This window comes from Saimiri boliviensis, chromosome 11, assembly GCF_048565385.1.
Source record: "Saimiri boliviensis isolate mSaiBol1 chromosome 11, mSaiBol1.pri, whole genome shotgun sequence".
Taxonomy (NCBI): domain Eukaryota; kingdom Metazoa; phylum Chordata; class Mammalia; order Primates; family Cebidae; genus Saimiri; species Saimiri boliviensis.
In genome coordinates, this window is record NC_133459.1 from 60439663 (window position 1) to 60466005 (window position 26343).

The 26343-nt window shown below is 42.2% G+C and overlaps 1 protein-coding gene across 9 annotated transcripts in view; it reads left to right on the forward strand.

Moving 5' to 3' along the window:
• Positions 1 to 26343, forward strand: part of PATJ (PATJ crumbs cell polarity complex component) — a 430121-nt gene that overhangs the window by 377037 nt on the left and 26741 nt on the right. For 7 of the 9 annotated variants that reach the window (XM_074380917.1, XM_074380918.1, XM_074380919.1 and 4 more), the window contains 8 exons: positions 1927 to 2010; positions 7153 to 7346; positions 9352 to 9499; positions 9950 to 10036; positions 15240 to 15354; positions 16837 to 16874; positions 23255 to 23377; positions 24748 to 24852. In XM_074380917.1, coding sequence (XP_074237018.1) covers positions 1927 to 2010; positions 7153 to 7346; positions 9352 to 9499; positions 9950 to 10036; positions 15240 to 15354; positions 16837 to 16874; positions 23255 to 23377; positions 24748 to 24852 — 894 coding nt within the window. Of the gene's footprint in view, positions 1 to 1926; positions 2011 to 7152; positions 7347 to 9351; positions 9500 to 9949; positions 10037 to 15121; positions 15355 to 16836; positions 16875 to 23254; positions 23378 to 24747; positions 24853 to 26343 lie in introns of those variants that run through there. The other 2 variants (XM_074380924.1, XM_074380925.1) reach the window with 1 other exon arrangement.

Here is a 26343-nt window from a genome sequence, read left to right on the forward strand (position 1 = left end):
ACCATTATGGTCATTGCTATCAGCACTGCCTGCTCATCATCAAGCCTGTCCTTGCCTAAGCCTATAAGATCTCTCAAGTCCAGAAGTCCTGCCACTTGACTTCTTTCATGGCTGGAGTCCTATAGGTGTCAGCCTATACGGTCTGACAGGTATCAGAGGTGTCAGCTCTTGACCATTGCCAGCAGTGTCTTAAAACCTGTGTGTGTGCACTGGGGGCAAGGAATAGGAGAACCCTGGGCACTTCTGGACTCAAATCCCTGTTGTGGGACCCATAGACCTCCGTCTCTAATCTCCACTCAAAAGCTGTGTCCCTCGGCCGGGCGTGGTGGCTCACACCTGTAATTGCAGTACTTTGGGAGGCTGAGGCGGGCGGATCACCTGAGGTCAGGAGTTCAAGACCAGCCTGGCCAACATGGCAAAACCCGTCTCTACTAAAAAAATACAAAAATTAGCCGGGCGTGGTGGCACATGCCTGTAATCCCAGCTACTCGGGAGGCTGAGGCAGGAGAATCACTTGAACCTGGGAGGTGAATGCTGCAGTGAGCTGAGATCGTGCCATTGCACTCCAGCCTGGGCAAAAGCGCAAGACTCTGTCTCAAGAAAAAAAAAAAAAAAAGCTGTGTCCCTCTCCCAGCAGCCCTCCAAGACACCTATCATAATTATCATAAATAATTATCCATAATTATCCACATAATTATCCATTCAGTGCTCTTCGGGTCTGTTAAAAACAGAGCCAATGTCTTCTGGTTGCTTCAGATTTCCACTCTACAAAAATCCCCAAGGCAAAGAACTACAAAGCTCGACTGGGCTCTACAGAAGGGGAATGAGGGAAAAAGAAAGTGGACAAACTCAATTTATTATTTTTAGGAGGCCAGGCATGGCGGCTCACGCCTGTAATCCAAGCACTTTGGAGGCCAAGGTGGGCAGATCACCTGAGGTCAGGAGTTCAAGACCAGCCTGACCAACATGGTGAAACCCTGTCTTTAAAAAAAAATTAAAAAATAAAAAAATATTTTTAGGATAGTCTCTCATCAAAATATATAACCGTTTGGGTGTATAAATGTGAATTATCTAGAGAGATCCTTGGAAGCTGTGAATGGTGATTGTCTCTAGAGAGTGGGGCTGAGTCTGGGTGGGAGGCAGCCTGTTTTTGTACCTTGCAATGTAACCTGTAGTGGTATTGCTTGAATCCAATACATGGATACATGTCATTTTTATGATGATAAAATCTTAAGTTATGAATCTAAAGAGATACAAAGTATTTTTTAATTCATTAACTAGGAAACAGTTTTCCCAACCAAAGCTTAGCTATAGTAAATATTGTCATTCTAATTTTATGGCTCAGATTGCTGAGTTCAAAGGAATTAACTGCACAAGATTACAAGAAAGCAGAGTTGTGATTCGAACCCACAGCTGTTTTACACTTGGGTCCATGAATGCTCTTTCTCCTACTCCTGTTTTCCTCTCTTACAAGACCCATTCGTTCCACTAAGTTCCTTTCTTTTATTGCCCAAGTAATAAGGCCTGGCAAAATCCCCTTCATCAGGCCACACAGCTATACCAAATCCTTGAATACCCGTAAATACCTGAAACCGTGTTTCAAAATACGCTATAAAATGTAAATAAGAATGACACATAGTTCACCTCCAGTTCATACACAGCAGCAATGCACAGGGTTAACAGTAAAACACATGGAAGACGTTTAACCTGAAATGTTAGGCAAAGCCGGTTTTAAAGGAATGAAATAATAATCTTAGGAAAATTTAATTATACCTCTGAATATATCATAACTATATTGTTTATCTTTATGTCAGATAAAATATAATGTTATTAACAAATAGAAAATTATGGGTCGCTGCCTATTGGTTGTTTGCTTAAGGAAGCATTTGTGGTAGTTGAAAATTAATAAGATTTTCTTTTTTATAGAATGCTATAGTTATCCATGAAGTATATGAAGAAGGGGCAGCAGCCAGAGATGGAAGACTTTGGGCTGGTGACCAGATATTAGAGGTATATGATTTTGAATTTTATTTTATATCAGTAAATATGGTTCCTTTCCTGATCTTGAGCCACAAAGTGAATTTATCTTTCTACTCAACTATATCTTCACTGATTTCTCTCCCATTTAACAAAATATATACCATATTCTTTTTTTCTTCAATGTACATTGTGCAGTGGTCTAGAATCATGACAGGTTATCAATCTACATTTTCCTCTGAAAACTTTTTTTAACTAAAAGGAAAAATACAACTTACGGCTCTATTATTTTAATCAAATGAGACTATATAATATTGCAAATGTTTTGCCTCTCCATTATGCCCTACTAAATTCCTCCTAAAAGCAGATACATATAGACACATGCATATACATATATACCTGATATTTTAAAGATTATGTGGCAGCTTAAATAGAATTTTTTTTTTTTTTTTGAGAGAGTCTTACTCTGTCACCCAGGCTGGAGTGCAGTGATGTGATCTCAGCTCACTGCAACCTCCGCCTCCCCGATTCAAGCGATTCTCCAGCCTCAGCCTCCTGAGTAACTGGGATTACAATTGCAAACCACCACGCTCAGCTAATATTTGTATTTTTAGTAGAGATGGGGTTTCACCATGTTGATCAGGCTGGTCTCAAACTCTTGACCTCATGATCCACCCGCCTCGGCCTCCCAAAGTGCTGGGATTACAGGCGTGAGCCACTTCGCCCAGCCAATATTTTCTTAATCTTAATAAATCTTTATGCAAAATGGAAGTTCATGCCTTGCCATCCATGTTTTCAAGTTGATAAAAATGTAAAGTCTTCTCTCTTTAGGAGAAATATGATGCTTACTAAAAATTGAAATGCTTCACTTTTTCAAATTGACTCTCATTTAGCAAAGTTGTTAAAGCCTTTTAAAAAGAACCGAAGCAGGCAGTGTCTGCACTGTGGGACGGCTGAATGGGAAGCCGATGCCAGGCCTTCTGCTGGGTGGAATGAAAGAGCTTTCTCGATGGTGTGAAACCTTTAGGCAGCATTTATTTTTTCACTGGATGAACTTAATTGAATAGTTAGCATTTTATGGTGGCCATGTGCATTTTTTGCTTTGCAACTTTAATATAGCACGTTATGAATGACATCATAGAATTTTAATTTTCCCTTTGGTGGTTCATTTCTGCCTCCCAAGATGAAACCAGAGATATAATTAAGGGCAGGAAACATAGGCGAGAAGGGGTTAAAGGAGAGGCTAAGCTGTTTGCAAATTAAATTCAGCCCGAGTTACGGGGTTTCTCTGCAGGCCTTTACTGTGTTTCATCATTGGATTAAGACATATTCCCAGTACATTAATTAAGGTACAAGTGTATGAGGTTAGAAAAATAAGCAAGACCTCTCTGGGAATTGGCTTGACTGCCTTAGCATACAACATGGTTTTTCAGTGATCAGGAGTTTGAGATTTCTTTGTTTTTCCCTCGCTAGATCTTCAAATCAATTGGTATTATCATAATTGGCTTTTTAAGATGAATAGATTAAATATTTAAAATGGCATAGATACGCATATGCCTTGATACATACATGAATTGTAAGTCCACAGATTATAATGGTGACTTGAAACTAAATCTAATAATGTTCATTATCTTGAATGTGGTGATGGCTTCACAGGTATAAATACACATCTGGTAAAACCTATCAAATTGTACACTTTAAATTTGTGCAGTTTATTTTAGATCAATTATACCTCAATAAGGATTTTTTTAAAGTGATTTCTGTTTGTATTAGATAGACCATCTGTAGCCACTCTCATCTATAAAGTATATTCAAGTACAAGTGAACACCCGCTAAAGGTTAACATGAATAAAGCAAATTTGTTTTAAGTGGAAGGAGAATTGTAAAAATCAAGTTAACCGTTTCCTGGCAACTGGCAAAATTATGTTATCTCTTCGGAATGGATGTCTATACTGCTCATTAAAGATGGCCAATACAGGTTCCTCTCTTACCTCAGACAAAGTCTAGCTTGTGAGAGTCTAACACGTGTTTAACTAAGAAATATAGCTCTCAATTTGGTCAGGGGACATGTTTCCCTTCTAAACAGCTTTCTACTCCACATCGGGCTGGTTCTGGTTGTGGCTGATGACTAGAAATGCGTGACGATGCAGCGGCAGCCTGTGACCTCCAGAAGGCATTGAGAAGACAGGCCTGTTTTCATGGGATATTTTGAGATCATGAAACAAGGCTTTTCCAAACAGTGCCCTTTCCACTCATGAAAGTCCTCTGCATTCCACAAGTTGGCCTTTCATGGTTTTAATACTATCCTGATGTTAAGGTTAGGACAAGCCAGATTTTGCTTCCAAAGATAGATTCAAATAATGTTTTGGCTTGGCAAGACTTACGATTCTATTAATAGGATGAACATGAGCTGTGTCTTCTTTCTGGTTCTCCTTTTAGGCCAGTTCCTTCTGGTACCCTCCCTGCTCCCCCATCCCCACTCCTAGTGCCATTATCCCCTCTATTTTGATGCAAGAGTGAGCAGAAGAGGGTAGAGAGTTAATGCCTGAGTTCCCCTATGCAGTAAAATACTGAGGAGCTGCTGCACTAGCTTTGTTACTCTTTCCTTCTCAAGCACTGGGTTCATCCGCTTTCCCACATGGCCATTCTATCCAAGGGATGTGGTATGCTCCCGTGACACATGGGTCTTCCTGGAGGCTTTCTTCTCAAATAGGAAGCCCTGCTATTTCCACCCTCCTCTTCTACAATCAATATTCTAAATCACGCATACCAGGCTTCTGTAAGGCACTTACATAATACATCTCTCCACAATGTTCTAGCCACATCATGATATTTCTATCATGATTATTGGCAAATTTAGTGGTATCTCCTGATTTGCAGAGGAGCAAATGGAAACTGTGATCTTAGATCACTTCCATCGGAGCAGATACTGTCATGCTGGAATTTAATAGAAATTGCTTTGTAATATTACAGCTTAATGACAACGCTTATAATTAAAAGTATATTTGTTAGGGCCTTTCAAAAGGTATTTAGAGGCTTAGAAAGTTCACCTTTAATCCATGGAGGTAACTTTTTTTAAAAATTGAGTAACAGAAGTGGTCTTGTGTGCCATCTGTTGGAATACAGGAAAATAATCAGCTCAGACCACATTTCCTGGAAATACACTTTTCCTCTTTGTGTTTCATTCACAGACAATGAAAATGTATTCATTGGCTTAAAGTAGCAGTAAATGATTACGCTGAGAGGAAAATTCACTGATGTTACTTCAATTCCTTGTGAAATATCAACTTGTAATTTACATTGAACGTAACTGTGTGCCAGGCCCTGTGCTGAATGATTTACGGGGCTTAATCTTCACAACACTAAGTAAATATGATTATCTCTACGTCATAGATGACAAGGCAAAAATTTGGCTTAAGTAATTTACACAGAGTTTCATATAGCCAGTAAGTCAGAATCAGCACTCAAACCCAAGTGCATCCATATCCAAAACCCATGTTCTTTACCACCGTTATTCTGGATATAGCTCACCTAAGTGAACACGCAAGCCACCAAGATATACTAGAAAAGAAATAGCAGCTTTTAAACACTTTCTTGGCTCATACAATCAGCTTTAAATGACAGTCCAAAAGTCACCTTCTCCAAGAAGGTTCATCCTTCCTTTCTCTTTTCCCCATAACCGTTCTTTATGCCACTGGTCCTTAGTCTTTAGAATGGTAGAATTAAAAAAGCATTAGGAGCCAGGTGTGGTGGCTCACATCTATAATCCCAGCACTTTGGGAAGCCAAGGTGGGCAGATCACGAGGTTAGGAGTTGGAGACCACCCTGTCCAACATAGTGAAACCCCATCTCTACTAAAAATACAAAAAATTAGCCAGGCATGGTGGTGTGCACCTGTAATCCCAGCTACTCTGGAGGCTGAGGCAGGAGAATCACGTGAACCTGGGAAGCAGAGGTTGCAGTGAGCCGAGATCGTGCCACTGCACTCCCACCCAGGCAACAGTGCGAGACTTCGTCTCAAAAGAAAAAAAAAAGGCCGGGCGCGGTGGCTCAAGCCTGTAATCCCAGCACTTTGGGAGGCCGAGGCGGGTGGATCACGAGGTCGAGAGATCGAGACCATCCTGGTCAACATGGTGAAACCCCGTCTCTACTAAAAATACACAAAAAAAATTAGGTGGGCATGGTGGCGCGTGCCTGTAATCCCAGCTACTCAGGAGGCTGAGGCAGGAGAATTGCCTGAACCCAGGAGGCGGAGGTTGCGGTGAGCCGAGATCATGCCATTGCACTCCAGCCTGGGTAACGAGAGCAAAAACTCCGTCTCAAAAAAAAAAAAAAAAAAAAAAAGAGAGACAGAACCAGATTCCAATGGGAAGATTTCAGAGAGTCTTGGATGCTGCTGGAAATACTGGTCTCTCATCTCCTTCTGCGCTTGTTATGAAGCAGTTGTGACGTGAGCAAATAAGAGTGAAGATGTCAGCCAGGCATGGTGGCTCATGCCTGTAATCCCAGCACTTTGAAAGGCCAAGGCAGGAGGATCACCTGAGCCCCAGAGTTTGAAGCCAGCCTGGGCAATATGGCAAGACCTCATCTCTACAAAAAATTTAAAAATTAGCTAGACATGGTGGCACACATATGCAGTCCCAGATACTCAGGAGACTGAAGTGGAAGGATCCCTTGAGCCTGCGAAGTCAAGGAAGCAGTAAGCCCAGTATTCATGCCACTGCATTCCAACCTGGGCAACAGAGTGAGACCCTATCTAAAAAAATAAATAAATAATCAGAGTGAAGATGTCAGATCCAATAAGCAACTGAATCTAAAAATGCTGACTAAACACTAACATTTCTTTTGCTTTGATCTCAATGAAATGAGCTAGTTAATTCCCTGCGTGCACACACACTCTCTCTCTCTTTCATTGATTTCAAGTAAAGTTCATAGCTATGTGAAATTGCATTATCATGTATCCACCCTCTGTGCGCTTGTGGGGTGGGATATTTTAAGAGCCACCTCCTTTGTATTCGAAGCAGCTCGTACTGCTCATGGTCACTACCTGTTTGCTTTGAGAGTGGCTGAAAATTTCTAGAGATTCTTAGCTGGATAGATCAAGGAGATTCAGCAGACAGAGTAGGCAGAGGCCTCTGCCACCAGCAGCCCATCTCAGAATGCCCATTGTTCCAGGTTAATGGGGTTGACCTGAGGAGCTCCAGCCATGAAGAAGCCATCTCAGCCCTGAGGCAGACCCCCCAGAAGGTGCGGCTGGTGGTGTATAGAGATGAGGCACACTACCGAGATGAGGAGAACTTGGAGGTTTTCCCTGTGGATCTGCAGAAGAAAGCTGGCCGCGGCCTGGGCCTGAGCATCGCTGGGAAACGGTAAAGCCATCCTGTGCAAGTCAGGATCTGCCTTTTTGATCCAGAGCTCTGGGGACTGATGCCTGTGAACGCTTAAAGAGAAAGCTTCATGTAAACTAGCAATGGGATTTCTAAAACTAAGATACTTATGAATATTTGACAACATGGGTCATATTTCTGAGCAAGGTCTTACCAAAAAAATTGTCATATCAAAATAGAACTCCAGGCCCAATCAACCCAAACTGTTATACTTTTGTATAGAGTACAAACAGCTAGAAGGTTCTTTCACTTGGAATTACTAAGATCTGAGTTTTGCAGAGGTTAGTTAAAGTAACCATACCCCAAAAATAGCTAGTGTCAAGGAGATTTATCCCATGTTGGGTCAAGAACATTGCTTTAGCATGGAAATTAACATGGAACATTGCATTGTGTCATACTATGTTAATTTCACACTATGTTAAAACTAGTTGAGTAAACACAGTTAAGAGACAAATATAATTCTTCATGATAGTAGTTTTCTATTAAGAAAAATGTCTTTTTTGCAAGCTGGACATGACAAAAAAAAAAAAAATGTCCTACTGGGCACAGTGGCATGTACCTATTGTCCCAGCTATGTGGGAAGATCACTTGAGGCCAGGAGTTCAAGGCCATAGTGTGCTACGATCGTGCCTGTGAATAGCCACTGCACTTGAGCCTCTTGGGAAATGTAACAAGACTCCATCTGTAAATTAGAAAAAAAAAAAAAGAAAGAAAGAAAAGGAAAAAATAAAGATGTCCCCAAAGTAATATTTTGCACCAAAAATATAGGTAGGTAGATCCTAACGGCCAGGCTGCTCTTTTGAAATATATGTTGCGTAGACCAGGCATAGTGGCTCACGACTGTAATCCCAACATTTTGGGAGGCTGATGTGGGAGGATCGCTTGAGGTGAGGAGTTCAAGATCAGTCTGGCAACATAGTAAGACTTGTCTCTAAAAAAATTTAAAAATAAAGAAAAATGAAGTCTATACTGCTTAACAGTAGTTTGTTCCAGGATAGTATTACTAAGTTTCTCTTGCAGTGAATTGGAAAGGTAAGTAATAGCTTGAAGCGAAGTCTAGCTTCCATGGCTTTTAGATATCTAGTATGTATTAATCCCAACAGAGCTGTAGGATTTCCAGGTAATATCCGAATATGGCCTTCAGCTTGTTAAGGAAGAAATCAAGTTGCTTTTATGCATGTTATGTTATATGCCCTCACAGATCTCTGGTGACTAGCCTAATGCTTTTGTCCTCAGGCCAAGCTGTTATTAAAATAAAAATATTAGCTACAATTTTTGAGTACAGATTTTGGATCGAGTATTGTGCTCTCATAATCTCATTTTTTACTTCAGCACCATAAAACCATCACTCTGAAAATGCATTGCCAAACCAAAAAAGCTGCGTCTCTTGTATTTCTAAACAAAAATCAGCACACATCTGGGTGCAGAGCAACTGACAGAGCCAGTGTCGAAGTTGCTTTCTTGTTTTGACACATACGTGTGCCTGGAGCAATTTCATTTAGAGTAATGGTTTTTGCTTTTAGTGAACGTTAATATTTCAGATTGAGTTTATAAGGAACATTTACATTCCTTAGCACAAAAACTTGCAGTGTAAAGGATGAGATGTTTAGTTCTCCAAAGTCACAATTTTCTTTGACTAACGATTCCATCACCGGGACCTTGTCTTTAAGATATACTTACAGGTATTCATTGCTTATTGTTTGCAATAGTTAAAGAATGGGAATCACCTGCATGTTCATCAGTAAGCTACCGGTAAGTGAAATTATGAAACATCATAGAATAGTATGTAGCCATTTGAAAGATGAGGACGCTCCAAGTGCCAATAAAGACAAATTGCCAAGGTATGGGAAAAAAAAAAAAAAAAAAAAAAAGGAAAACAGAACTGGAAGAAAAAAGGAGTGTGTGTATCCTGTCACAGACACACATAAGTATTATGCGTAGAAATATTAGGTTGTGCCAATACTGCACTGCTGTATGATATTAACAGAAATGGAAGTGGAGTGTTTATTTCTGACATCGTGAAAGGCGGAGCCGCAGACTTGGATGGGAGATTGATTCAGGGAGATCAGATCTTATCTGTGAATGGAGAGGACATGAGAAATGCCTCACAGGAGACAGTGGCCACCATCCTCAAGGTGAGTTGCTAGGCTGCTTTTTACCCAGCTGGCACAACTGAAGTCCAGTGGGAACTATTCCAGTCTAGCTTGATTATAAAATGGGTTGGATTATGCTAACTCTAGGTTTTACTAGAAATTTAATCTCTGATTATTTTAAATGAGCAGGAATAGCTTTAAAAGAAAGTTCTGTTATATTAGCTAATAGAATTAAAGGGAACCTGCTTTGGGATTTCACAAGGAGGTTGCTCATACTTGTGAAAATTCTGAGTATCCGTGATTGTTCTCTAAATGCGTTTGATGAGATGGGCTCTCCAGGAGCCACAGACTTCATCCTCCTCTCTCTAGGGCTATGCCTGTTGCTTTCAATACCCTTTTATAATATGTGGCTGTAGGGAGAGGTTCTGTCATGATATTTCAGAACATAAATGCTACTACTTTTCGTTTCTGTTCTTTTCTTGCCTTTCCAAGTGTGCACAGGGGCTTGTGCGGCTAGAGATTGGAAGACTCCGAGCTGGTTCCCGGACCTCCGCGAGGAAGACATCACAGAACAGTCAGGTTGTCGATGGCTTCTCATCAGACCGACTCACTCTTCTGCCCCCACGGAGAAAAAGTTTCCCATTTAATAAGTGATTGTTTAGGAAACAATATCTAATGTACAGCATATTCACAGCACCAAGTTTAGTGAATTTTCATGTGTTGGAAATAAAAATGAAAGGTGGGATAGAGACTTATTAATCCCTAGATTTTTCTCTCCTTTATTGCTTGCAAATGTTTTCTTAGAACCATTTTTCTCTCTCACTGTTAGTTCCATGTTGCCCGGGTCCGCATGTACACAGCTGTGTTTATTTAAAAAAAAAAAAAAAGGGAGGGGGCAACATCTGGTGGCAATTTGACCCTCATTCGCACAACATTGTTCTATTCATTCAATTAAATATTGCTCTAAAGTTAACTTGTGACTAGCCAGTCACACATGCTGAGGGCAATTAATGGCATATTCCCAGGAGAACCAAGTGTGGGGGTTTTTGCTGTGGGAGGGAGGCCTTAGTGGGTGATATTTTGTGGGTTCGCAAACATCTTATATTTATTTGCAAGGCTGATGTAAGTGCCATTTTTTTTTTTTTTTTTTTAGCAAAGTATGTTTCACCATATATATATTTTTTCATTGTAATGGCTGACAAAATCAAGATGGTAGAGTATGTGGTTAGTCCCATGTGGCACATTATGAGACTATAGAAACTTACGTGACCCCTTAGTCTCCTCTCTGGGTTATGGATAGGCTGCCTTAGTTTTGAGGTTAAATGCATGACTTTTGGTCCCCTCCCTGGTTGCCTTACTTTTGAAGTCTTCCCAAGGCCTTTGTTCAGAAGGTGCTCTGATCTTACAGTTAGCACACAGGCACTTCTGGAAAGCTATTAGCTGCCTCCTGTTCCTCACTGGTGTTAGAAAATGAGTGAGGAAGATACCATTGTTCAGATAGGATTACAGACTAGCTGACTTGTTTTAGGGAATCTTCAAAGCAGTCAAACTCAATAAACACCATATTGAGTTTAAAACCTTTTTCTTTTTTTTCCGTTTCTGGCTTACATAATGGGCAGCAAATATCTACGACACAGTGCTGCGGTAGGATTCCATGAGTGAATAGTTAGTGATGATATTGACCAGACTTACATCAACGAACAAAACAGTTGTGTAGCCAGGCTTCTTCCTTAATGGAAGACTCATCTTTGTTGAATTATTTCTTTAAAGCCCTATTGTATACAGAAAATTAGAAAGAAGCTATTCAGAGAAGGTTCCATTGAATCTCACTCCAAATGGAGTCTGGGGAGAAGAAGGAAAAGGCATCTCGGGGAAACTAGCATACATAAAGGCACAGAGAGGTAACAGGAGTTTGTGTGATATGAGGAAAGTTTGGACTGATCAATAGGTAAGGTCGTGGGCAGACCTGGATTTCTGTCCTTCTTGAGCAATGCATGTGAGCGTCTTCATAATTTTTTTTTTTCTTTTTTCCTGAGACGGAGTCCCACTCTGTTGCCCAGGCTGGAGTGCAATGGCATGATCTCGGCTCACTGCAACCTCTGCCTCCCGGGTTCAAGCGAGTCTTCTGCTTCAGCTTCTCGAGTAGCTGAGACTACAGGCACCTGCCACCACATCCAGCTAATTTTTGTATTTTTAGTAGAGACGGGGTTTCACCATGTTGTCAGACTGGTCTCGAACTCCTGATCTCAGGTGATCCACCCTCCTCGGCCTCCCAAAGTGGCAGGATTACAGGCGTGAGGTACTGCGCCTGGCAGCATCTTGATAATTTTTAAGTTCACACTCCAGTTAAAGACAGAACTACCAAATTTAGAAGCTATATATCATTAAATGTCCAAAAAAAAAAAAAAAAAAAAACTATCATCACCACTTAACTGGTGTATGAATGTGAGCCGTCATATTTCGGAAACCTGGGACAAAGTATCAAACACTTTGCCCTAATCTTCTTGCACGGAATTTTAATTTCAGAGGGAAGAATTTTAATTCAGTTTTTAAAAACAGTAAATGTATCATCACCTGTGCTTAGAATTATGGGTGACATATAAGAGTTTGTCCAGCCGGGCGCGGTGGCTCAAGCCTGTAATCCCAGCACTTTGGGAGGCTGAGGCGGGTGGATCACGAGGTCAAGAGATCGAGACCATCCTGGTCAACATGGTGAAACCCCGTCTCTACTAAAAATACAAAAAATTAGCTGGGCATGGTGGCGTGTGCCTGTAATCCCAGCTACTCAGGAGGCTGAGGCAGGAGAATTGCCTGAACCCAGGAGGCAGAGGTTGCGGTGAGCCTAGATGGCGCCATCGCACTCCAGCCTGGGTAACAAGAGCGAAACTCTGTCTCAAAAAAAAAAAAGAGGTTGTCCTATTTGGCCAATTAGAAGGAGGCTGGTAGCCAACTGTGAAAAGGAAATGTCTTCCTTTGATTTGCAGTAGGTTTGAAGGTCTCTTTAAAAATAAAAATAAATTTAAAAAAACGATATGTCTTCCCATCATCACATCATCAAGTGTTGAAGACTGTGACCCAGGTGGACAAAAACTAAATTCCGTTGCCGAACATTTTTACATGCTGGCCCACTGAAAAAAATCAGGATCTTGTAGGGACACAGGAGCAGTTACAAAATAGGGACATCAGTACCTTCTTCTGAGGGCTGAGTACAATACGCTGTTGATTTAATTCATAGAAAGTGAGTTCACTAGGAGAGAAATAACTTATAGCTTTGGGGCCACCAAGCATCCTTTTTTTAAAAAATGACTTTTCCCAGGCCGGGCGCGGTGGCTCAAGCCTGTAATCCCAGCACTTTGGGAGGCCGAGGCGGGTGGATCACGAGGTCGAGAGATCGAGACCATCCTGGTCAACAAGGTGAAACCCCGTCTCTACTAAAAATACAAAAAGTTAGCTGGGCATGGTGGTGCGTGCCTGTAATCCCAGCTACTTAGGAGGCTGAGGCAGGAGAATTGCCTGAGCCCAGGAGGCGGAGGTTGCGGTGAGCCGAGATCGCGCCATTGCACTCCAGCCTGGGTAACAAGAGCGAAACTCCGTCTCAAAAAAAAAAAAAAAAATGACTTTTCCCACAAACCAGGAAGAAATTTCCTTACTCCTCAGAGGAAAAAACACTTGCAAGATCTTTTCCTCAGGCAACTAAGGGAACACAGCCAGGCAAAGTGTATGTTTATAAAGATCTTGGGGCTGGGCTAGGTGGCACACACCAGTAATCCCAGCACTTCGGAAGGTCAATGTGGGTAGATTACTTGAGGACTGGAATTCAAGACCAGGCTGGCCAAAGAGCCTGGTGAAACTCCGTCTCTACTAAAAATGCAAAAATTAGCCAGGTATGGTGCCAGGCTCCTGTAAACCCAGCAACTTGGGAGGCTAAGGTAGGAGAATCATTTGAACCTGGGAGGCAGAGGTTGCAGTGAGCTGAAATTGCACCACTGCACTATAATAGCCTGGGCAACAGAGGGAGACTGCTTCTCAGAAAATTACAATACAATACAACACAATACAACACAACACAACACAACACAACACAATACAATACAATACAGGTCTTGGCAAACACATAATTCTGAAAAATTTTCTTTTATTTTTTGAGATGGAGTCTTGCTCTGTCACCCAGGCTGGAGTGCAATGGCACGATCTTCGCTCACTGCAACCTCCACCTCCCAGGTTCAAGCAATTCTCCTGCCTCAGCTTTCTGAGTAGCTGGGACTACAGGCATGCGCCACCACGCCAAGCCTATTTTTGTATTTTTAGTAGAGATGGAGTTTCACCACATTGGCCAGGCTGGTCTCAAACTCCTGACCTCAGGTGATCCACCCTCCTCGGCCTCCCAAAGTCGTAAGCCACCGTGCCCGACTATTCTGAAATTTTTTTAAGGCAAAATTATAATATGCTGTACTTCCTCAGTTCTGAGTAGTTATCTATTATAGTATCATTTATTTAAATCATATTCTTTAAGGAAAAATATACAAACATTCCTTTAAATGTGTATAGCTACTGTGAAGTATACTCAGATCTGCAGCTTACTTTGAAATGAATTTACAAAAAAAAAGAGGTCAAGCGTGGTGGCTCACTCCTGTAATCCAAGCACTTTGGAGGCCAAAGCGGGCGGATCACCTGAGGCCAGGAGTTCAAGACCAACCTAACCAACATGGTGAAACCCCATCTTAAAAAAAAAAAAAAAAAAAAAGAGTGATGAATAGATAAATGACAGTGATCAAGAAAATATAGCGAAATGCTAATTGTGAAATCTAGGTGCTATGTATATGGATGTCTATTGTATAATTCTTTCAGCTTTTCTATGTATTTGAAATTTTCATATTACAGGAATTAAAATATTGAACAACTTTCATCATAGAGATAAGAAAATGGACCAAATTATAATTTATGAACTGATAACAGTGATCCTAGTCTTAGCTTAAAATTTTGATGCAGCATAATTTGGTAGAAAAAATTATTCATTATTTGCAATATTGTGGTCTACATCAGGAAGGCCTTTCGTTATGTATACAATTTTTATTGAATAGCCACTAGCCTTAAATGACTACACAGTATTAACCTCAAATATTCATTTCAATGAATAAAGGGACAGGTAATGGAGTCTAACAGATTGGACTAAATTATTACTGATTTTAGGAAAATCTTTGAGAAAAAAATGTTATATATCCCTAAAACAGGCCTTTTTCCCTTGAGATCTGGTGCTTTTCTTCCCCACAATTGAGGGTTCTATTTTGTCAGATTTCTGCTAATGAAGGTCTTATTATACTTGTTTTAGCAAAATACATAATACATTTTAGGTAATAAGGGAATACACATTGACCGTAACCCTAAGTGAAATACAGTCCCCATTAGCTGACTATATATATATATATATATATATATATATATATATATATATACACATACACACACTATGTGGCAACCTAGGAAAATGGCTTTGATTTTATGTGGAGCAAGAACAGCTCAAAAGATTGTATGTTCCCCACCTTGGTGATTGAAACCCTATACAAAAGCACACGTAATGGTGAAAGCAATGGAGGAAATGGCTACATGGGATTGGGTTGAGGTGGTAAGAGAGTAAGTGCGGGTGATTTTTGTTTTCTTTCTTAGCCTCTTCACGATTTTCTGTTGGATGGTTATGGTGACATTGGCACGCCAGTGGATAAGTTTGCATTTTTCGGGCCGAGGCAGTGTCTGCACACGGGTGACCCCTGGGTCTTTCTTCCAGGGCAGTCAGCAGAGCTCACACAGCAGCTGTCGTCCCTCCTTTGCTCCTGTCATCGCTGGCCTGCAAAACCTGGTTGGCACGAAAAGAGTTTCAGATCCTTCCCAGAAAAATTCAGGTATTACACGGACACACCCAGAGCAAAACTGTCCTGTTACCCAAATTTAAAAAAAAAAAAATGTGTTTTTTAAAAAACAGCCTTCTTTAAATGATTTTTAAATTTTTGAGCTTGGCCACATAAGCTGAGCTCTCTGAAAGGCCTGTTCCGAAGGTGGGAAAGCCATAGAGATTCCTTCAGTGGTGGCCAGGCATGGTGGCTCACGCCTGCAATCCCAGCACTTTGGGAAGCCAATGCAAGTGGGTCACCTGAGGTCAGGAGTTCGAGACCAGCCTGACCAACATGGCGAAACCCCATCTCTGCTAAAAATACAAAACAATTAACTGGGCATGGTGCCACAACTGTAGTCCCAGCTACTCGGGAGGCTGAGGCAGGACAATTGCATGAACCTGGGGTGGGGGAGAGGTTGCAGTGAGCCAAGATGGTGCCACTACACTCCAGCCTCGGTGACAGAGCAAGACTCCATCTCAAGAAAAAAAAGAAAGAAATTTCTTCAGTGGTACGAGACAAAGCACCTGAAAAACGGAAAAGCAGAAAGCTGGAATGCATCATAAAGTAAAATTATTTACGAAGAGAAAATTAATAAATCACTTGTCACTGGAGGAAGTTTAGAGTGTGTATACCGTCTATGGGAAAATTGGGCCAGTTAAAAGAAAAAAAAGTGTGTATACCCTCGGGGGCAGTGTGGGACAAGAGGGCCTTTTAAGTCTTTTGTTGAATGGAGGTTATCTTTGATTAAGGTAGAAAAAAATGTACAATGAAACACACGATGGCTCATGCCTGTAATCCTAGCACTTTGGGAGTCCAAGGTAGCCTGGCCACCTGAGGTCAGGAGTTCGCTTTGTCACCTAAGCTGGAGTGCAATGGCACCATCTCAGCTCACTGCAACCTCTGCCTCTCAAATTCAAGCAATTTTCCTGCCTCTGCCTCTAAATAGCTGAAATTACAGGTACCCATCACCACACCTGGCTAATTTTTGTATTTTTAGTAAAGACAGGGTTTCACCATGTTGGCGAGGCGAGTCTCAAACTCTTGACCTCAAGTGATCCACCTGGCTCAGCCTCCCAAAGTGCTGGGATTACAGGTGTGAGCCACTGCATCCAGCCTGCTGTGTTCTCTATTTTAAAGCGGTGATCTCTGTTTGAGATCGATGTGTCCATAATCATTTGGTCTGACAAAAGTTGATGGACTTTATAGCAGCAGCTGCCTGGAATATGATGAGTAAATGCTTCAAGGATGAGTCATTTGTGATATGAGACTCCATCTCAAAAAAAAAAAAAAAAAAAAAGAAAAAAGAGAACATGGTCTCTGGTGACTTGGCTACCAGCTTGGATGCTGAGGAAGGGTTCTGTACCTGCTTGTTTTAGTGTCTTCTCTTGAAAGACCTAGAAAATGAAACCATTTTTCATGGGGCAATATTATATCATAAATATATTATTTTTTAATACTAAAAAGTTAATAGTGTTGCTTCTTTATTTATAGGCACAGATATGGAACCAAGGACTGTTGAGATAAACAGGGTAAGTCAGTTATTTTGCTATATATATTTCACTGGTTTGTGTTAGATTTGCATTAAATGTACATTTTCCCTAATAAAAGTTACTGGACTGTAAGTGTGCTCCTTCAAGTTATTGAGGTAAAAATATGGTCTATAGGCCAGGCACAGTGGCTCATGCCTGTAATCCCAGGCCTATGGGAGGCCGAGGTGGGTGGATACCTGAGGTCAGGATTTGAGACCAACCTGGTTAACATGGTGAAACCCTGCTTCTACTAAAAATACAAAAAATTAGCCAGGCCTGGTGGTGCGTGCCTATAATCCCAGCTACTCAGGAGGCTGAGGGAGGAGAATTGTTTGAATCCAGGAAGTGGAGGTTGCAGTGAGCCGAGATTGTGCCATTGCACTCCGGCTTAGGCAACAACAGCAAAACTCTGTCTCAAAAACAAACTAACTATATATATATATATATAGTCTATTGTAACATTAAGAAATAGGCTTAGAAAAGTACAGTAGAACAGAGATGACCTCTATGAATTTTTTGGCAAATCTCATCCACTGTAGTTTTATTTTTATTTATCTTTTTTTTTTTTCAATCTTAGTCTTTTAACCCGCACATGTAAAGTTTTATAAGACAAAAATGGCATCATGTGGTACATACTAAAATAAGTATTTTTTGGCAGGATACAGCATGATTTTTATTGACTACATAGTACTCCATCATATGAATGTGATGTCAGTTTCTTAACCAGTTTCCTATCATTGAACAGTTAGCACATTTCTCAATTTTTGCTATCTCTTATAGTAAAAATCATTATATTTTTACCCATATCATGGGTAATTTCCTCAGGGCTAATTCTTAGAAATGAAATTTTTGGTTCTAAAGGCAAGCTTGTTATTAGAGGCTTTTATATAGGTTGCTAAATTGCCCTTTTGAGAAGATCATATAAGATGTATTTTACTGGCCGGGCGCGGTGGCTCAAGCATGTAATCCCAGCACTTTGGGAAGCCGAGGCGGGTGGATCACGAGGTCGAGAGATCAAGACCATCCTGGTCAACATGGTGAAACCCCGTCTCTACTAAAAATACAAAAAATTAGCTGGGCATGGTGGCACGTGCCTGTAATCCCAGCTACTCAGGAGGCTGAGGCAGGAGAATTGCCTGAACCCAGGAGGCGGAGGTTGCAGTGAGCCGAGATCATGCCATTGCACTCCAGCCTGGGTAACAAGAGCGAAACTCCGTCTCAAAAAAAAAAAAAAAGATGTATTTTACTTCATAAATTTGTCGAACCCTGATTTTCAGACTCCTGTGTGATGATATTCAGTGAAAGTAGACTCTTTTTTTCTTTTTCTTTTTGAGATGGAGTCTCACTATATTGCTCAGGCTGGAATACAGTGGCACGATCTCAGTTCACTGCAACCTCCACCTCCTGGCTTCAAGTGATTCTCGTGCCTCAGCCTCCTGAGTAGCTGAGACTACAGGCACGCACCTGCACACCCAGTTAATTTTTGTGTTTTTTATAGAGACACAGTTTTACCATGTTGGCCTGGCTAGTCTCGAACCCCCACCCTCAAGTGATCTGCCCACCTCAGCCTCCCGAAGTGCTGGGATTACAAGCATGAGACACTGGGCCCGGCTGAAACTTGACTTTTATTTTGCTCACTTTGACCTGAATTCGGAGTTCAAGAAGAAATATTGACCCTCTGGTAATCATGGTAATCAACTGCAGTAGAGTGATATCCAGCATAGCTTTCTTCTCTAGATTTAATGATACCTCTGTTTGAAGGCATTAGTTTGCTAGGTCTGCAATAACAAAACACCACAAACTGGGTGTCTTAAACAACAGTAATTTTGGCCAGGCACAGTGGCTCACACCTATAACCCGAGCACTTTGGGAGGCTGAGGCAGGTGGATCACGAGGTAAAAGATCAAGATCATCCTGATCAACATGGTGAAACTCCATCTCTACTAAAAATACAAAGATTATCTGGGCATGGTGGCATGCACCTGTGGTCCCAGCTGCTCTGGAGGCTGAGGCGGGAGAATCACTTGAACCCAGGAGGCAGAGGTTGCAGTTAGCTGAGATCGTGCCACTGTGCTCCAGCCTGGCGACCAAGTGAGACTCTGTCTCAAAAAAAAAAAAGAAAAAGGAAATTTATTTTCTCACAGTTCTGAAGGCTAGATCCAAGATAAAGGTGCTGCGGGTTTGGTTTTTCCTGAGGCCTCTCTCCTTGGCTTGCAGATGTCCACTTTTTTGCTGTCGCCTGACATGGCCTTTGTCATGTGTGTCACTCATCATCCCTGGTGTCTCCCCTATGTCCTGATCTTTTCTTATGAGGACACCAGTCACATTGGACTAGGGCACACCCCAAACTTATTTTAAAGGCCCTGTCTTCAAATACAGTCACATTCTGAGGCCCTGGTATTTGGGGCTTCAACATGTGAATTTTAGGGGGACACAATTCAGCCTGTAGATTAGCTGTATGGCTGGGCGTGGTGGCTCATACCTGTAATCCCAGCACTGTAGGAGCCTGAGGTGGGAGGATCACGGAACCCAGGAGTTTGAGGCCAGCCTGTGCAACATGGAGAAACTCTGTCTCTACAATTTTTTTTTTTTTTTTTTTTTTTTTTTTTTTTTTTTTTTTGAGAAAGAGTCTCGCTCTGTTGCCCAGGCTAGAGTGCAGTAGCACAATCTTGGCTCACTACAACCTCCATCTCCTGGGTTCAAGTAATTCTCTGCCTCAGCCTCCCAAGTAGCTGGGATTACAGGTGCCTGCCACCACGCCCAACTAATTTTTTTTGTATTTTTAGTAGAGATGGGGGTTTCACCGTGTTAGCCAGGATGGTCTTGATCTCCTGACCCCATGATCCACCTGCCTTGGTCTCCCAAAGTGCTGGGATTACAGGTGTTAGCCACCGTGCCTGGCAATTTTTTTTTTTAATTAGCCACAGCTAGGTGCAGTGGCTCATGCCTGTAATCCCAGCACTTTGTGAGGCCGAGGTGGGTGAATCACCTGAGGTCAGGAGTTCAAGACCAGCCTGGCCAACATGGTAAAACCCTATCTCTACTAAAAATGGAAAAAATTAGCTGGGCATGGTGGTGGGCACCTGTAATCCCAGCCACTTGTGAGGCTGAGGCGGGAGAATTGCTTGAACCCGGGAGGCAGAGGTTTCAGTGAGTTGAGATCGTGCCATTGCACTCCAGCCTGGGCAACAAGACCAAAATTCCATCTCAAAAAAAAAAAAAAATTAGCCAGGCGTCGTGGTGCATGCTGGTGGTCCAGCTCCCAGCTACTTGGGAGGCTGAGGTGGGAGGATCATTTGAGCTCAGGAGACTGAGGCTGCAGTGAGCCATGATCACACCACTGTACTCTAGCCTGGGCAACAGAGTAAGACCTTGTCTCAAAAAAAAGGAACAACAACAAAAAAGAGCCATTAGCTCTATAATAGCAAGTCAACCTCAATTTTCTCATCTGTAGAATGGGGGTGATAACACTAACATACTGCAAAGGTAAATATTGTTGTGTGGATTAAACAAGGTAATGAATATAATGTCCTTAGCATAGTACCTAGTGCATTATGAATGCCCAGGAAGTAGCCTCTGTTATTATTAGCTACAGCTTTCACTGAGTCTGCCTTATTCGTTCCCAGTTATTTTTCTACCACAGTAGCAATTGAAATGTTCCTATGATGGGGAAGTGAAATGTACCACAGTATACACAATTATGGATAAACTAAGGAAACATCATGATAGATTTAAACAGAGCCTGAAAGTTATTGCCTAAATTTCTCCTCTAAGATTTCAAAAATAATATTATTTTATATTTCCTTAGTCATTTCAGCCGCTTGTTTTTACAGGCTTTTGTAATAAGGCCTGCTCCTACCTCCCCTATTCTCCTACACGTGATCCAGGCAGAAATTTTTTTTGAGACAGAGTCTCGTTCTGTTGCCCAGGTTGGAATGCAGTGATCTCGGCTCACTGCAACCTCCGCCTCCCAGGTTCAAGCCAATTCTCCTGCCTCAGCCTCCTGAGTAACTGGGATTACAGGTGCATGCCACCATGCCTTGCTACTTTTTTGTATTTTCAGTAGAGACAGGGTTTCGTCATGCTGGCCAGGCTGGTCTCAAACTCCTGACCTCAAGTGATCCACCCGCCTCAGCCTCCCAAAGCGCTGGGATGACAGGAGTGAGCCACCACGCCTGGCTTCTAAAATTCTGCCATCCTGGTTCAGTTCTGCCACACATATGTAGCCTGAGAGTTCTGTGGGTTCATAAACAGAATTGAGGATTCGTTTTCGTCAGCTTCCTCTATTCTGCTTTTCTTCTCTTCCACTCGTTTTCCTGATTCTTCTGCCCAGAAGTATGGAATTTCTATCTGAATATTAGCATTCACCCTACCTTTCCAGCTCCTTGACTGGAAATCGCCCTCAGGGTAAAGCTGCCGGGGGAAAAAAATAATAAAACTGGGGATGTCCCCCCTGCTGTTGATTCTCCAAGTTTTGACTCTCCACCATGCTTTATTTGGTTTCTGTTTAAGAGGCCACAGGTAGTTGTTTTTTACATTTTGACGAGACATCTTGATGGTAACCAGCAGGAGAGATACGCTGTCACGTCCCTGGGCTGCCTTGCCAGAACTGGGACTTGTCATTTGTTCTTTTAGTGATTTAAATAATATTAACTCTATGATACTAATGTGGGAAAAAAAACTGGACTAGAGCCAGGTCTCTTCACCGGAGTCCGTCTTGGGGAACATTTTCAGCCACATTTTATGTGTCTCTTCAAACTGTTGTCACTACAGTGGGTGTCCTCTCAGATCCTTTGTTATGCAGTCTTTTAAAGCCAAATGTGTTTGTTCACACCCAGAAGAGCATAGTGTATGTGGCAGTTTAATCATAAACACCATATGAGAACATACTTGCCAAGTCTGCGTCAGAATTGGCCACTAAACTAAGCAGCACATAGGGTGGGGTGTGTGTGTGTGTGTGTGTGTGTTTTAATTTACTCCTGCTATTGCCTTTTATTGAGCCTCTTCTGTAGGCCATGACTGTGCCATAACATCTCATTTAACACTCAGACCAACAATGTCAGGTATGTAGTATTCTTCTCATTTTATACATAGAGATGGAGGCTTAAAGAGGTAGTCAACCTAAATAACAGAGACTCTCTAAAAGAAAATGCTGCTTATGCAGGAATAGGGCATTGCAATGGGAATTCACAGGTCCTAGTAGACTATGTGCATATTCAGGGAGGTAAGGAAAATAAGTTTTAGAGAACAAAATGAAGAATATATAATTGTTTTGAGGTAATTATCCTTGGCTACAAAGATTCATAATAGGGGTGACACACAGCCCAAGGCTGGACGAGCATTTGCTGGACAGATGCTCTTGTAGAAGTGTTTTTTTATGTTAAGGTTGTAATGTCCCTCCTGCAAAGTTTTTGCAGTCTTTTGTGATAATTTTTGTTATCAGGCATACAAGCCTGAGAACGCTTTCTTCATAGCCTTCCCTGGCTCTGTTTATAAGGGTTTTAGGTTGGTCGGTTGGTTTTTGTTTGTTCGTTTGCTTGAGACGGAGTCATTCTGTCGTCCAGGCTGGAGTGCAGTGATGCGATCTCAGCTCACTGCAACCGCCGCCTCCCAGGTTCAAGCAATTCTCCTGCGTCAGCCTCCTGAGTAGCTGGGATTAGAGGCATGCACCACCACGCCCAGCTGATTTTTATATTTTTAGTAGAGATGGGGTTTCACCATGTTGATCAGGCTGGCCTCAAACTGCTGACCTCATGATCCTCTCACCTTGGCCTTCCAAAGTGCTGGGATTACAAGTGTGACCCACCTTGCCTGGCCTGTTTGTTTTTTAACACAAGTGACTCCATTTAGATTCTGACAACTTTCATAAGGTTAAGAAACTTCCCCCAAGACTCCACAGTTAATTAAGAGCTAGAGCTGAGGCCAGGCAGGGATGGCTTATGCCTATAATCCCAGCACAGAGACTGAGGCAGATGGATCACCTGAGGTCAGGAGTTCGAGACCAGCCTGGCCAACATGGTGAAACCCTGTCTCTACTAAAAATACAAAAAAATTACCCAGGAGTGCTGGCGCATGCCTGTAATCCCAGCTACTGAGGAATTTGAGGCAAAAGAATCACTTGAACCTGGGAGGCAGAGGTTGCAGTGACCCAAGATCGCACAATTGCACTCCAGCCTGGACAACAAGAGCAAAACTCCGTTTCAGGAAAAAAAAGAGCTAGAGCTGAAACAGGTCTTTCTACTCCAAAGGCTCCACACTTAACTCCTGTGTTATTCTGGTCTCCTACCTCATGGAGGGATTTTGTTCAACAGCTCTCTGGGGAGAGTCAGTTTGTGGCTCTTTGTTAAATATATAAGCATGATGTTTTCTTTCTTTTTTAGGAGCTCAGTGATGCCCTTGGAATCAGTATTGCTGGAGGAAGAGGAAGTCCGTTAGGAGATATCCCTATATTTATTGCCATGATTCAGGCCAGTGGAATGGCTGCACGGACACAGAAGCTTAAAGTAAGCAAGAGAGAACTGATTGAAGGGCTAATAGCGCATGGTGGGGTGGGAGAGGAAGCTGTAAGCCTGGGCACCTTGTTTACAGTTGGAATTCCAATAGCCATCAGAGACCCACGCTGAAGGCACGATGCATTAGAGACACTTTGTACCTTTATAAATTCATTAGGGCCGGGTGCGGTGGCTCACGCCTGTAATCCCACACTTTGGGAGGCCAAGGCTGGCAGATGAGGTCAGGAGATTGAGACCATCCTGGCCATGGTGAAACCCCGTCTCTACGAAAATACAGAAAATTAGTCAGGTGTGGTGGTGCACGCCTGTAGTCCCAGCTACTCAGGAGGCTGAGGCAGGGGAATAGCTTGAATTAGGGAGTTGGAGGTTGCAGTGAGCCGAGATCGTGCCACTGCACTCCAGCCTGGCGACAGAGCAAGACTTCGTCTCTTTTTTTTTTTTTTTGAGACAGAGTCTTGCTTTGTTGCCAGGCGCCAGGCTGGAGTGCAGTGGCGCAAGCCCGGCTCACTGCAACCTCCACCTCCCGGGTTCAAGCAATTCTCCTGCCTCAGCCTTCCAAGTAGCTGGGACTACAGGTGTGTGCACCACCACGCCCAGCTAAGTTTTGTATTTTTTTAGTAGAGACGGGGTTTCACGATGTTGGCCAGGTTGGTCTCAATCTCTTGACCTCATGATCCGCCCTCCTCAGCCTTCTAAAGTGCTGGGATTAGAGGCGCGAGCCACTGTGCCTGGCCTGGCTCCATCTCACAAAAAAAGAAGAAAATTCATTAGGTCCCTGGGCACATGCAAATATTATTATTTGTGACAAAGCTTCTCAGTAAAAGAAGAAATTGCAGCTCCTTTGCAAACCCTCCTTTACCCTTATAAGCACCTCATTCCACCCAAAATCAGCTCTGAACGGAGAGACATTTGACCTCAGAGTCTTCCCTCAATTAAAAAAAAAAAAATCACCATTTTTATGATTTTTTTCCCCTTATTGTCCCTTAGTCTTTACTTCAGTAGAAAAATAAAGCAGAAAATATTTGGCTTCCTTGTTAGAACTTTATTGAACAGTTAATGTGTATACCCCACAATCACTGGCAAACAGATGTACGAAGCACCACCATTACCAAAATACAAAAGTGGCCTACTGTGCCTTTTAATAATCAAATCTGATCCCCTTCTTGTAGCTCTGATTTGTCCGTATTTGGGGAAAGCCAAAAAAAATTCCTCATGCTTATTAAACACGCATACACGGTCGTAACGCAGAATCCTCACAATAGCCACAAATGGGAAATATGACTTGCAAAGAATTTTAAGCATTCTTCTCCAATTTAATTTTTCTTAATGATAGTAATTTTCTGTCACTTTTGTACTTCCAGGTTGGAGATCGGATTGTCAGCATTAACGGGCAACCTTTGGATGGGCTGTCTCACGCGGATGTGGTTAATCTGCTGAAGAACGCCTACGGGCGCATTATCCTGCAGGTATTTCGATCAATGGAGCACACAGCTGCATGAGGCAGATAAGTGGCGTGCAAAACAGATTGAGCGTCACTGGCAGTAGGCATCGCCACCCAGCAGGGTGCTTGCTGATGTGAATTATGAAGGTTGAAAGCAAGAAATTATTATTTTTATTCAGAAATTCTTTAATGCCACCCATGCAGGCAGTGAGCATGATTATATGAAAGCTTAACAAGGGGAGAAAAATTACTCTCTGCTTCACATGATAAATCAACATGGCTTTTAGCTTCCAGTGTTCTTTTGTAAATCAGAGTTTGTAAGGAATAAGAAATGATTTCTTTTCTTATGCCCAAAGACTGTTACTGAACTGCCCAAGTGCTGTTTCTTCTTTTCCTCTTAAAGGAAGAGGAAAAATACAGTGCTCCTTTTCCTGTAGCATAGATTGCCAACACTGTTAAATTCTTACTGCATAGTAGTCATCAACCAAGGCAGACAATTGTTTATCAGCTGTAGTCCCCAGCAGTATTGTTCAGAGGCACAGGAAATATACCAGGATATAAAAGCAAAGTGTGCTATTAATTACCCCTGCTTATATTTTAGCCCTTCAAATGTCTGAGACTGACACCATGCAGTGATTGAGAGGCAGGTTACTGGCAGTGAGTTTCATTAATGAGTTTCCCCAGAAATCTATGCTCACCACACTTTGGCAGAGGTAGTATAAAATGGTCTATAGGTGGCCGGGCACTGTGGCTCATGTCTGTAATCCCAGCACTTTGGGACGCTGAGGCAGGCAGATCACCTGAGGTCAGGAGTTTGAGACCAGCCTGGACATGGTGAAACCCCGTCTCTACTACAAATACAAAAATTAGCTGGCCATGGTGGTGGGTACCCGTAATCCCAGCTATTCAGGAAGCTGGGGCAGGAGAATCACTTGAACCTGAGAGGCAGAGGTTGCAATGAGGCAATACTGCTCCACTGCACTCCAATCTAGGTGACAGAGTGACATTCTCTCTCAAAAATAAAAAATAAAATAAAATAAAATAAAATAGTTTATAGGTATAAAGAATAAAGCCCACCATTTACTACTCTAGAGAGACGGCCGGCCAGCCACTCATCATTCTAGCCTTAAAATAAGAAGTTTGGGCCAGGTATAGTGACTCACACCTGTAGTCCCAGCACTTTGGGAGGCTGAAGCAGGAGGATCACTTGAGGCTAGCAGTTCAAGACCAGCCTAGGCCATAGCAAGTCCCCATCTCTACAAAAACTTAAAATAAAAAAGTTAGCTGGGCATGGTGGCATGTGCCTGTAGTCCTAGCTACTCAAGAGACTGAAGCAGGATGATGGCTTGAGCCCAAGAGTTGGTGGTTACAATGAGCCACAATTGTGCCACTGCATTCCTGCCTGGGCAGCAGAGTGAGACCCTGTCTCAAAATGAATAAAAAATATATAGGAAGTTCAAATTGAAAAACCATGACATGGCTGGGCACAGTGGCTCACACCTATAATCCCAGCACT